The sequence below is a fragment of the Rhinatrema bivittatum genome, chromosome 19 (genome assembly GCF_901001135.1).
Source record: "Rhinatrema bivittatum chromosome 19, aRhiBiv1.1, whole genome shotgun sequence".
Classification (NCBI taxonomy): Eukaryota; Metazoa; Chordata; class Amphibia; order Gymnophiona; family Rhinatrematidae; genus Rhinatrema; species Rhinatrema bivittatum.
Genome location: NC_042633.1, coordinates 21092820 through 21105490, shown reverse-complemented (window position 1 = coordinate 21105490; position 12671 = coordinate 21092820). Strand labels below are relative to the sequence as shown.

At 54.3% G+C, this 12671-nt stretch overlaps 1 protein-coding gene across 3 annotated transcripts; it reads left to right on the top strand.

Annotated features, from left to right (window-relative positions):
- Positions 1–7124: 7124 nt before the first annotated feature.
- Positions 7125–12671, top strand: CACNG8 (calcium voltage-gated channel auxiliary subunit gamma 8). Of its 3 annotated transcripts, none has more exons than XM_029585491.1 (6): positions 7152–7374; positions 7864–7947; positions 11165–11305; positions 12016–12423; positions 12502–12572; positions 12624–12671. In XM_029585491.1, exons 1-6 carry the CDS (start codon positions 7152–7154, stop codon positions 12669–12671), a joined length of 975 nt encoding a protein of 324 aa, XP_029441351.1. The 3 variants fall into 3 exon arrangements, with proteins under 3 accessions (XP_029441352.1, XP_029441351.1, XP_029441350.1); XM_029585490.1 differs by having other exon boundaries at positions 12496–12572; XM_029585492.1 differs by having other exon boundaries at positions 7125–7374; positions 12016–12453; positions 12520–12671.

The window sequence follows — 12671 nt, the reverse complement described above, 5'->3', positions numbered from 1 at the left end:
AAAGCTCTGGAATTTGTTGCCAGAGGATGTGATTAGTGCAGTTAGTGTAGCTGGGTTTAAAAAAGGTTTGGATAAGTTCTTGGAGGAGAAGTCCATTAACGGCTATTAATCAAGTTTACTTAGGGAATAGCCATTGCTATTAATTGCATCAGTAGCATGGGATCTTCTTAGTGTTTGGGTAATTGCCAGGTTCTTGTGGCTTGGTTTGGCCTCTGTTGGAAACAGGATGCTGGGCTTGATGGACCCTTGGTCTGACCCAGCATGGCAATTTCTTATGTTCTTAAGGATGAGTTGGCGGCTCGCAAATTGCCTGCATCCCTGGACTCTTTGATAGACCTTGCTGCTTGCATCGACCGCCGCCTGCAAGAGCGCTCACAGGAGTCTAGAGCGCCCAGAACATCTTATTTTATTTATTTATTTAAAAGTTTTATATACGACATTCATCAATGATCTATGAATGTCGGTATCAATGATACCGACATTCATCAATCATCTACGCCAGGCTCGTCCCAAACTCGACGTTCGTCTTTACCCAGGATGTCTGCAGCTCAGAGCAAAGCTGAGGATGGACCGGAGCAGACTCTCCTCCAAGGAATGACGCCATCGCCAGCAATCTGGCCTCTGCCTGTACTGCGGCAAATCTGGACATGCCATTGCCTCATGTCCAATCTGTCTGGGAAACTCCCAGGCCTAGGTTCAGCAGGAGGACTGCTCCTAGTCCTGACTTCGCCGACTCCTCTGTTGACAGTACCCATCTCCATTAAGATGGTTAACCAGGAGTTTCACATGTTGGCTTTGGTGGACTCTGGGGCTGGTGGGAACTTTATTTTAAAACAATTGACCGAGCATCTCCGGATCCCCACCATCTGCTCCCCGGTGCCCTTAGTCCTCTCAGCCATCCATGGAGAACCTCTACCTGGTGAGGTTACTCATACCACGGCTCCTATTCGGCTCCGCACAGGGTCTCTGCACGTAGAAACCATTTCCTTCCACATACTGGACAAGGCCATACACCCTGTGGTCCTGGGACTGCCCTGGCTACAGCACCACACCCCACAGGTCGATTGGGCCACCTTACAGCTCTTGCGCTGGGGCTCCTCCTGCTATGACAACTATCTGGAGTCCATCTCGCCCCTGCCTTGCCTGAATGCTTCGCTCTCTCCTCCCAGTCTTCCACCACAATACTCTTCATTTGCTGATGTGTTCTCTAAGAAGGCCGCGGACACTTTACACCCACATCGTTCTTATGATTGCGCTATAAACTTGTTGCCCAACACAGAGCCTCCTCGGGGTAGGATCTACCCATTATCACTAACCGAGACTCAGGCCATGTCAGAGCACATCTGCGAGAACCTGGCCAAAGGGTTCATTTGGCCCTCCAAGTCTCCCGCGGGAGCGGGATTTTTCTTTGTAGGGAAAAAAACGTCTCACTCTGTCCCTCCATCGATTACCGAGGCCTAAATGAGATCACCCTAAAAGACCACTATCCATTGCCTTTGATTTCGGAGCTTTTTGATAGACTTCAGGGAGCAAACATCTTCTCCAAATTGGATCTCAGGGGAGCTTAAAATTTGGTCCGTATCCGCAAATGCGATGAATGGAAGACCGCGTTTAACACGCGTGACAGCCACTTTCAATACCTCGCGATGCCGTTTGGCCTTTGCAACGCTCCCGCGGTCTTTCAGAATCTGATGAACGAGGTCTTCAGAGATATGCTTTACCAATGTGTTGTGGTGTACCTAGACGACATCCTAGTCTTCTCTCAAGACCTAGAAAGCCACCGCCAGGATGTCTCTCACGTCCTCCAGCATCTACGGGACAATCGACTTTATGCCAAACTCGAAAAGTGTTCCTTCGAGCAGGAGACCGTTCCTTTCCTTGGCTACGTGGTTTCCAGTCAAGGGTTCAGAATGGATCCCCAGAAATTGAAGAGTATCCGCGATTGGCCCCAACCTACATGGTCAAATCTCTACAGAGAGTCCTTGGCTTTGCCAATTACTACCGGTCTTTTATTCACCATTATTCTACCCTGACCTCACCACTCACGGCCATGACTCGCAAGGGGGCCGATCCCTCTCAGTGATCGCCCGAAGCCATGACCGCCTTCCAGGATCTTAAGACTGCCTTTCTCCAGGAGCCGTGTCTCTGCCATCTGGATTCCAGGCGTCCATTCGTAGTCGAGGTCGACACCTCCGACATTGGAGTAGGGGCGGTTCTAAGCCAGTACTCGACTACCCATACCTTACACCCGTGTTCTTTTATTTCCCGGCGCTTCTCCCCAGCAAAACGAAATTATGCAATCGGGGATAAGGAGTTACTGGCTATCAAGCTGGCCTTTGAGGAATGGCGTTCCCAGGCTCGAGGGAGCCCAACACCAGATCACAGTGTATACTGATCACTAAAACCTTTACAGCGTGCTCAGCATTTGAACCATCACCAGGCCCATTGGGCCCTCTTTTTTACCTGATCCAATTTCCTGCTGCGCTACCGAACTGCGTCGCAGAGGATGTCCCCGACACCCTACGGCACATAATTGACCCTGCTAAGGTCATCCTGTCCGCCACATTTCCAGTGCTACCTGGGAAGATGGTGGTCCCTCGCCAATTATGACGGAGGGTTCTTCGGTGGACTCACGACTCCTTGACGGCAGGACATGTGGGCCAGTCTAGAACACTCTCCACACTCCAGCAGTTCTATTGGTGGCCTACCATGAGAAAAGACACACAGGCCTATGTTGAGTCCTGTCCTACTTGCTCCCGCCATAAACCTCCTGTGGGACGTCAGTGGGGTCTCTTGCAACCACTGCCTATCCCGAGTGAGCCATGGACCCACATCCCAACGGATTTCATAGTGGACCTGCCTGCCTCCAGTGGCAACAACACCATCTGGGTCACCGTCGACCGTTTTTCAAAAATGGCCCACTTCGTGGCTCTGCCTGGTCGCCCTTCAGCCCCGCAGCTTGCTAAGTTGTTTATCCGACACGTGTTCCGGCTCCAAGGCCTCCCTAAGCATATCCTCTCAGACCGGGGAGTCCAATTCACTGCACGCTTTTGGGGTCTCTGCAAAAAATTCAACATCTCGTTATATTTTACCTCGGCTTACCATCCCCAAGCCAATGGGCAAACAGAAAAGACTAATAGGACCTTGAAGCAATTCCTGCGGGCCTACGTGAATCTATGGCAGAATGATTGGGCCGACCTCCTTCCTTGCGCGGAGTTCGCCCTAAACTCTCATCAGTCCGCTTCCACTGGTTCGTCTCCCTTCCAGGTGGTCTATGGACATCAGCTTCTACCACCGCTTCCGCTTCCACTATCCGTGCCCTCTCCAGCGGTACAGTCAACCGCCCAGGAGCTGCATCAACTTTGGAACAGCACCAAGCAGCTGCTCCAGCAGGCTGCCCAAAGATCAAAAAGTTTCTTTGTTGCACGTCATCGCGAAGCTCCCCAGTTTAAACTGGGCGATAAAGTGTGGCTCAGCACCCGGTTTATCTGACTTATTCTGCCCTCGGCTCGCTTCGTTCCCAGGTATATTGGACCCTTTCCTGTGCTCCGCCGTATGGGTCCAGTCACCTACAAACTCCAGCTGCCTTCCTCTCTCAAAATCCACAACGACTTCCACATTTCACTACTAAAACCCTTGGTACTGTCCGGCTTCTCTAAAAAACCACCGGAGCCTCAACCACTCTCCTCTGAAGCGGACATCACTTATAAAGTCCAAGATGTCCTGGACGTAAGGAAATGTGGTAGAAAGTGGGAATATTTCCTATCATGGGAGGGTTTTGGACCTGAGGAGAACAGTTGGGAACCTGCCGCCAATATCCTGGACAAAGACCTTATCTGGTAGTTCCATGCCACACATCCTCGAAAACACAAACCTCCGGGGGGGTCTTAAGAGGAGGAGTACTGTTATGACCATCGGATGCAGACGGCTGCGACTGATTCAACTTACATCATGTGCTGCCCTTCTCTCCTCTCCGGGCCTACTCGCAGCTGGGGCTAGCCACTACTGCCGCATACTTCCGGTTTCCCAAGGCTCCCTGTGGTGGTCGGGATGTCGCCGCCATCTACGCTGACTCCGGGCCTTCCTGGGCGTGCACGCGCGCCACCGGGCCCTCCTTTAAAGACTCAATGGCAGGAACCTCAGGGGCAACCCCGACTGATGACATCACCAGGTCGAGGTTCTTAAGCACTGCCTTCGCCCCTTGCTAGCCGACTTGGCAACGAGTTCCTTCGCTACTGGTGCTTGCTCCTGTCTCCTCGGACCTGTGGTTCCTGTTCCAGATCTACCTGTGACTCTGGACTCTGGCTCGGGTACCCGCTCCTTGGGGGCCTGCTCGCGCTCCAGTTGGAGACCTTGTCTCCAGGCTTCCCCCGCTCCTCGGGCTAGCCCTGCACCTTGCAGAGGTCCTGCCTGCTGGCCTCCCTGCTCCTTGAGGTTGCCTTCCAGAACTGCCTTACTCTTTGGAGACTTGACCCTGCGCTTCCTCACTTCTCGGGGCAGTATCTACACCAGTGACTGTGTCCGTGCTTCCCCGCTCCTCGGGGCAGTGCCTACGTTCTACACCAGTGACTGTGTCCGTGCTTCCCCGCTCCTCGGGGCAGTGCCTACGTTCTACACCAGTGACTGTGTCTGTGCTTCCTCGCTCCTCGGAGCAGTGCCTACGTTCTACACCAGTGACTGTGTCCATGCTTCCTCGCTCCTCGGAGCAGTGCCTACGTTCTACACCAGTGACTGTGTCCGTGCTTCCTCGCTCCTCGGAGCAGTGCCTACGTTCTACACCAGTGACTGTGTCTGTGCTTCCTCGCTCCTCGGAGCAGTGCCTACGTTCTACACCAGTGACTGTGTCCGTGCTTCCTCGCTCCTCGGAGCAGTGCCTACGTTCTACACCAGTGACTGTGTCCGTGCTTCCCCGCTCCTCGGAGCAGTGCCTACGTTCTACACCAGTGACTGTGTCTGTGCTTCCCCGCTCCTCGGGGCATTGCCTACGTTCTACACCAGTGACTATACTTGGCACCTCCCCGCTTCTTGGGTTGCTTATATCATTATTTCGGAGATTCGACTTGGGCTTCCCCGCTCCGCGGGACGGCATACGTCATCACACCAGAGCCCCCTTCGCCTCGCAGCCCCACCACTCGGGACTGTCTCTGCAGCATTCCTCCTGCCTCGCGCTCCCCGCTCCATGGGGCCTGCCTAGCGCTTCTCTCTCGGAGGTTCCTGCTCTGGCACTTGCATCTCCAGCTCAGCCTGCATACTGTGGGTTCCCTCTGAACTGTGTCTCTCACTCTGCTCCTCGGGATCCCCCACAGTATTCTCCCTACTAGCTCCTGCGATCACATGGCTGCGACGCAGGACACTCTGTTTCTCTACACACTACTACATCTCCCGCTGCACCTGACTTCGCCTCCCATCGGTGAGGACCTGTGGGGCTCCTCCCCGCAGGTGGTAACAACCTCACCTCAGGCCAAGGGTCCACGAAACCCACGAATCCTAACAGATGCACAGGGAGATACAACGTATCTCTCCAGAGTCACACGAGAGAGAGTCAGGGACAGAGATGGGGATGGGGAAGAAAGTTGAGACACAGAGAGATAAAGTGACTCCCCCCAGGGTCACACACAGAGAGTCAGTGACAGAGCCTGGGATTAGAGCTGAGGCACAGGGAGATAAAGTGACTCCCCCCAGGGTCATACACAGAGAATCAGTGACAGAGCAGGGGATTAGAGCTGAGGCACAGGGAGATAAAGTGACTCCCCCCAGGGTCACACACAGAGAGTCAGTGACAGAGCAGGGGATTAGAGCTGAGACACAGGGAAATAAAGTGACTCCCCCCAGGGTCACACACAGAGAGTCCGTGACAGAGCCGGGGATTAGAGCTGAGGCACAGGGAGATAAAGTGACTCCCCCCGGGTCACACACAGAGAGTCCGTGACAGAGCCGGGGATTAGAGCTGAGGCACAGGGAGATAAAGTGACTCCCCCAGGGTCACACACAGAGAGTCCGTGACAGAGCCGGGGATTAGAGCTGAGGCACAGGGAGATAAAGTGACTCCCCCAGGGTCATACACAGAGAGTCAGTGACAGAGCAGGGGATTAGAGCTGAGGCACAGGGAGATAAAGTGACTCCCCCCAGGGTCACACACAGAGAGTCAGTGACAGAGCAGGGGATTAGAGCTGAGGCACAGGGAGATAAAGTGACTCCCCCAGGGTCCCACACAGAGTCAGTGACAGAGCCGGGGATTAGAACTAAGGTACAGGGAGATAAAGTGACTCCCCCCAGGGTCACACACAGCAGACCCAGGGATTAGAGCAGATATTGCAGCACAAAGAACCTTTTTATTTTTTTTGTGAGCCCTTGACCGTGAGTTGTCTTTTACTCCCCCTCCGGGGCTGGAGTTAAATTTGACACATTAAAGCGTATGTGTTGGGCGCCCTGCACTTTACTGTATCGGGGGTAACAGCTACTGCCCTCATCTACATGCAATTGACATCTGATGGGCGCTATCGGGTTCGTGTTTGTTAGGGCGTACATTTTGGATGCTCTAAGCTCCTTACTGTAGCCGGCGCTGGCGTAGCACGTCCAACTGCGTGTAAACCCATGCACTAGGCTGAGCACTTTATTGCATCGGCCCCAGAGAGCCAGAAGCAGAGCCGGGGATTAGAGCTGAGGCACAGGGAGGCAAAATGACTTGCATAAAGTCAGAGACAGCCCACGGCAGAGCCTGGGATTTGAACTCCCTTGGCGGCTGCTTCCATGATTGAAAGGTCACGCATCACTCCTTCTCCCTCACCAAGCCTGGCAATTGGTTAGGGTTTGGGTACTTTTTTTTTTTTTAAACAAATAATTTGTCTTCTCCCGCAGTTCCCCTCTGATGTCCATGGTCCAGATAGCCACCTGTTGAAGAAAGACAGGAAGAGACGTGACCATCTTTAAAGCTTGGCTAGGGACCTCATTCGGGATCTCTGTCCCAAACCACATCCTCCGCCGTGCGGCTGCAGCTTCCTCACCGCCTGAGCGGCGCCATCCGGGGACCAGAAGCAGCAGCGACCGGTGGAGGAGGGCGTGCAAGCAGCTTCCTTTTTTTTTTTCATCTCCCGTCCCTGCGTTCAAGGTCTGCCACCCTGGAGTCGTGGAGGAAGTGGAGTGAGGGGAGGATGGTGTGGTGCGAGAAGGGCATCCAGATCCTTCTTACCACAGTGGGGGCCTTCGCGGCCTTTGGTCTCATGACCATCGCTATTGGCACGGATTACTGGCTCTATGCCCGAGCCTTCATCTGCAACACCACCAACATCTCCAGTGAGGAGGCCCTGCACAAGGACAAGAAGGACCCCGGCGGTCTCACCCACTCTGGCCTCTGGAGGATCTGCTGTCTCGAGGGTCAGTGACTGAGCCTATCAAGGGATGGGGGAGGGGAAGGGGTTGAGAAGTGGTGATCAAAGTAAAGAGGAGGTTGGAGGAGATATGGGAAGTCAGACTAGGGTTCACTACCTAGTCCCAGGTCAACCTTATTTTGCCCCCAGGCTGAGGAGGGTATTGTAGTTCTGATACTCCACCCATTGCCCCTACGAAAAATCAAAACTACAACTTTCCCAGCCTGCGCAGGGGTAAAGGCAGGAGCGGATTAGCACCAGAGACACCCTGAGCTATGGGAGAGCAACCTCTAGCTGGGCCAGCAGGAAGTGCCCCTTCTCTGTTACCCCCCAGCACCGATAAGGCACTGCTGGGAGGAAGCTCACACTGAAGAACTCCCCAGGTCACTGGGCCTTAGTAAACTACCTGAAATATGGAGACAAGATGACATTTTCTTTCAAAAATAATATATCTGAGCTTTTAAGGGATTTTTTTGTGTGTGTGTGTTTCTTTTAGGTTTAAAGAGGGGCGTCTGTGTGAAAATAAACCACTTTCCAGAAGACACAGATTATGATCATGATAGTGCAGAGTATCTCTTACGTACGTATTCTGTTTTGTTTTGGTTTTTTTTTTAATAATTTAATTCCTCCAAGTGACTGCATAAATTACTAGGCTGGTGGTTCTTGGGTCACCGTTATACAGCCCGGATAAAGCAGGTGAATCTCAGCAGCAGAAGCACTAGGGTTACTGGGATTCAGCCCTGAAAAAGCAGGAGGGTCAACACTGGGCTCTCCTGGGTTACTGTGATACAGCCCTGATAAAGCAGGCGGGTCTCAGCACCGGGGGCTCCTGGGTTACTGTGGTAGAGCCCTAATAAAGCAGGCGGGTCTCAACACCGCGGGCTCCTGGTTTACTGTGATACAGCCCTGATAAAGCAGGTGGGTCTCAACACTGGGGGCTCCTGTGTTACTGTGATACAGCCCTGATAAAGCAGGTGGGTCTCAGTACCGGGCTCCTGGGTTACTGTGGTAGAGCCCTGATAAATTAGGTGGGTCTCAGCACCGGGGGCTCCTGGGTTACTGTGATACAGCCCTGATAAAACAGGTGGGTCTCAGCACCGGGGGCTCCTGGGTTACTGTGATAGAGCCCTCATAAAGCAGGTGGGTCTCAGCACCGGGGGCTCCTGGGTTACTGTGGTAGAGCCCTGATAAAGCAGGCAGGTCTCAGCACTGGGGGCTCCTGGGTTACTGTGGTAGAGCCCTGATAAAGCAGGCAGGTCTCAGCACTGGGGGCTCCTGGGTTACTGTGGTAGAGCCCTAATAAAGCAGGCGGGTCTCAACACCGCGGGCTCCTGGGTTACTGTGATACAGCCCTGATAAAGCAGGTGGGTCTCAACACTGGGGGCTCCTGTGTTACTGTGATACAGCCCTGATAAAGCAGGTGGGTCTCAGCACCGGGGGCTCCTGGGATACTGTGATACCAGCCCTGATAAAGCAGGTGGGTCTCAGCACCAGGGGCTCCTGGGTTACTGTGCTAGAGCCCTGATAAAGCAGGCAGGTCTCAGCACCGGGGGCTCCTGGGTTACTGTGATACAGCCCTGATAAAGCAGGCGGGTCTCAGTACAGGGGGCTCATGGGTTACTGTGGTAGAGCCCTGATAAAGCAGGCGGGTCTCAGCACCAGGGGCTCCTGGGTTTCTGTGATACAGCCCTGATAAAGCAGGTGGGTCTCAACACTGGGGGCTCCTGTGTTACTGTGATACAGCCCTGATAAAGCAGGTGGGTCTCAGCACCGGGGGCGCCTGTGTTACTGTGATACAGCCCTGATAAAGCAGGTGGGTCTCAGCACCGGGGGCTCCTGGGTTACTGTGATTCAGCCCTGATAAAGCAGGTGGGTCTCAGCACTGGGGGCTCCTGTGTTACTGTGATACAGCCCTGATAAAGCAGGCGGGTCTCAGTACCGGGGGCTCATGGGTTACTGTGCTAGAGCCCTGATAAGCAGGCGGGTCTCAGCACCGGGGGCTCCTGTGTTACTGTTATACAGCCCTGATAAAACAGGCGGGTCTCAGGATCGGGGGCTCCTGGGTTACTGTGATACAGCCCTGATAAAGCAGGCGGGTCTCAGCACCGGGGGCTCCTGGGTTACTGTGATACAGCCCTGATAAAGCAGGCGGGTCTCAGCACTGGGGGCTCCTGTGTTACTGTGATACAGCCCTGATAAAGCAGGCGGGTCTCAGTACCGGGGGCTCATGGGTTACTGTGCTAGAGCCCTGATAAAGCAGGCGGGTCTCAGCACCGGGGGCTCCTGTGTTACTGTTATACAGCCCTGATAAAACAGGCGGGTCTCAGGATCGGGGGCTCCTGGGTTACTGTGATACAGCCCTGATAAAGCAGGCGGGTCTCAACACCGGGGGCTCCTGTGTTACTGTGATACAGCCCTGATAAAGCAGGTGGGTCTCAGCACTGGGGGCTCCTGTGTTACTGTTATACAGCCCTGATAAAACAGGCGGGTCTCAGCACCGGGGGCTCCTGGGTTACTGTGATACAGCCCTGATAAAGCAGGTGGGTCTCAGCACTGGGGGCTCCTGGGATATTGTGATACAGCCCTGATAAAGCAGGCGGGTCTCAGCACCGGGGGCTCATGGGTTACTGTGCTAGAGCCCTGATAAAGCAGGCGGGTCTCAGCACCGGGGGCTCCTGGGTTACTGTGGTAGAGCCCTGATAAAGCAGGTGGGTCTCAGGACCGGGGGCTCTTGGGATATTGTGATACCAGCCCTGATAAAGCAGGTGGGTCTCAGCACCGGGGGCTCCTGGGTTACTGTGATTCAGCCCTGATAAAGCAGGTGGGTCTCAGCACTGGGGGCTCCTGTGTTACTGTTATACAGCCCTGATAAAACAGGCGGGTCTCAGCACCGGGGGCTCCTGGGTTACTGTGATACAGCCCTGATAAAGCAGGTGGGTCTCAGCACTGGGGGCTCCTGGGATATTGTGATACAGCCCTGATAAAGCAGGCGGGTCTCAGCACCGGGGGCTCATGGGTTACTGTGCTAGAGCCCTGATAAAGCAGGCGGGTCTCAGCACCGGGGGCTCCTGGGTTACTGTGGTAGAGCCCTGATAAAGCAGGTGGGTCTCAGGACCGGGGGCTCCTGGGATATTGTGATACCAGCCCTGATAAAGCAGGTGGGTCTCAGCACCGGGGGCTCCTGGGTTACTGTGATTCAGCCCTGATAAAGCAGGCGGGTCTCAGCACCGGGGGCTCCTGGGTTACTGTGGTAGAGCCCTGATAAAGCAGGTGGGTCTCAGCACCGGGGGCTCCTAGGATATTGTGATACAGCCCTGATAAAGCAGGTGGGTCTCAGCACCAGGGGCTCCTGGGATATTGTGATACCAGCCCTGATAAAGCAGGCGGGTCTCAGTACTTTGCCTCCTGGGTCATAGTGATACAACCCGGGTAATGCTGGTGGATTGTCCCCCACCACCTACAGCCAAGGTTGGAAGAGTCTAAACCTACCACCCCTTGTAAAAGTGACAGTGTGACTCACAGCCACCCAGCCACTTCTTCCTCTTCCCCCGGGCATACAGTCTCACCACCAGGTTCCTTCCAAGGGTTGTGATACCTTTTTTCAGATCGATGCAAGCTGCTTTCCAAGGAGACCACACTAAGGAGTTTTTGTGACCTTGCTGGATACTGCCCCCATTCAACCAAAAACCTCAGGGTCGAATCATCACATGGGGTCACTGATGCAGCTGCAGGGGACCCTTGTCGATGCCTCCTTCCAGCCCTGACTCTCTCTCTCTCTCTCTTTTTCTCCTCTCTAGGAGTTGTGCGGGCTTCCAGTATCTTTCCTATTCTCAGTGCCATCCTCCTGCTGCTGGGGGGCCTCTGCGTGGCTGCCAGCCGTGTCTACAAGTCCAGGCGTAACGTCATCCTAGGGGCTGGGATTCTCTTTGTTGCCGCAGGTAGTTGGAGACAGATGCTGGTGGCCATGTGCTTGGAAGGTGGTGGGGAGGAGGGCACAGGTTGAATGCTGTTCTGGGCACAGCACCCCTCTCCCTTTCTCCCCGCCAAAGATGTCGCCACCAAAGGGTTGGGTGGGGGTTGGAGGAGGATGTGATCATGACTTTGGGGAAATCTTGGCCAATGCTGAACCTCACAAACGCGGGGCCTGGATGTTCTCAACTTTTACCACTGCTCCTTTATCCCAACTGAATGCTGGGACATGCAGTTCCTGAACTCTTTGGAGCGAGGAGATGCAATCTGTCCTAGTGTAAATCAGGAAACTACAAACCTAGAACTAGATCAGCCCTTCTTGGCTAACACAGAGCCCATTATTAACCCATCTTGTATTGTCTTGGGATAGCAACAGGGTTGGAAAAAAAAACACACTTAAATGGTTTTTTGCAAGTCTTATGTGTGGCTGCCTCTGGGTGGAAAACTCACCCACCTGATCCGTGCATCTGGACGCCTCCAACCTCTAGTGTTACTTTGTCTTAAGGTTTGGGGACCACATATGAGGATTCTTCAGTATCCTTCTGCTCATCCTGAGGCCTCAGGAGCTCGAGAAATCCCTGCCTAGAGAAAAAAATAAAACACGGACCTTTTCAGATCTCTGATGAGTCAAAAAATGATCAAGTGTTGTCATCTTATATCTTATCTTTGCCTTCCTCAGGTCTGAGCAACATCATTGGGGTAATCGTCTACATCTCGGCAAACACAGGGGACCCAGGGGCTCGACGGGACGATGAGAAAAAGAGCTACTACTCCTACGGCTGGTCCTTCTATTTTGGGGGCCTCTCCTTCATCCTGGCCGAGATGATCGGCGTGTTGGCCGTCAATATTTACATCGAAAAGAACCGGGAGGCCCACTGCAAGTCCCGTACGGATCTCATCAAGAACCCCTCCGCCATCCTGCGCCTGCCCAGCTACCGCTTCCGCTACCGCCGGCGGTCCCGCTCCAGTTCCCGCTCCACCGAGCCCTCCCAGTCCCGGGACGCCTCCCCGCTCGGCATGAAGGGCGCACCGTCCACCGACATCTCCATGTACACCTTATCCCGGGATCCGTCCAAGGCTAACGTCGGTGGCCTCTACAACACGGAGCCCCGGAGGAGCAGCAGCGGGGGAGGAGTGGTTGGAGGAGGAGGAGGGGCAGCGGCAGCTGGAGTTGGCGGCGGAGGGGGCGATCACAGCTTCCTGCAGCCCCATAACTGCTTCCCCAAGGAATCCGGTGTCACAGTGACGGTGACGGGGCCGGGCTCCAACACGGGGACCCTGGGCAAGGATAGCTCCAACACCAACACGTTGAACAGGAAAACCACACCCGTGTAG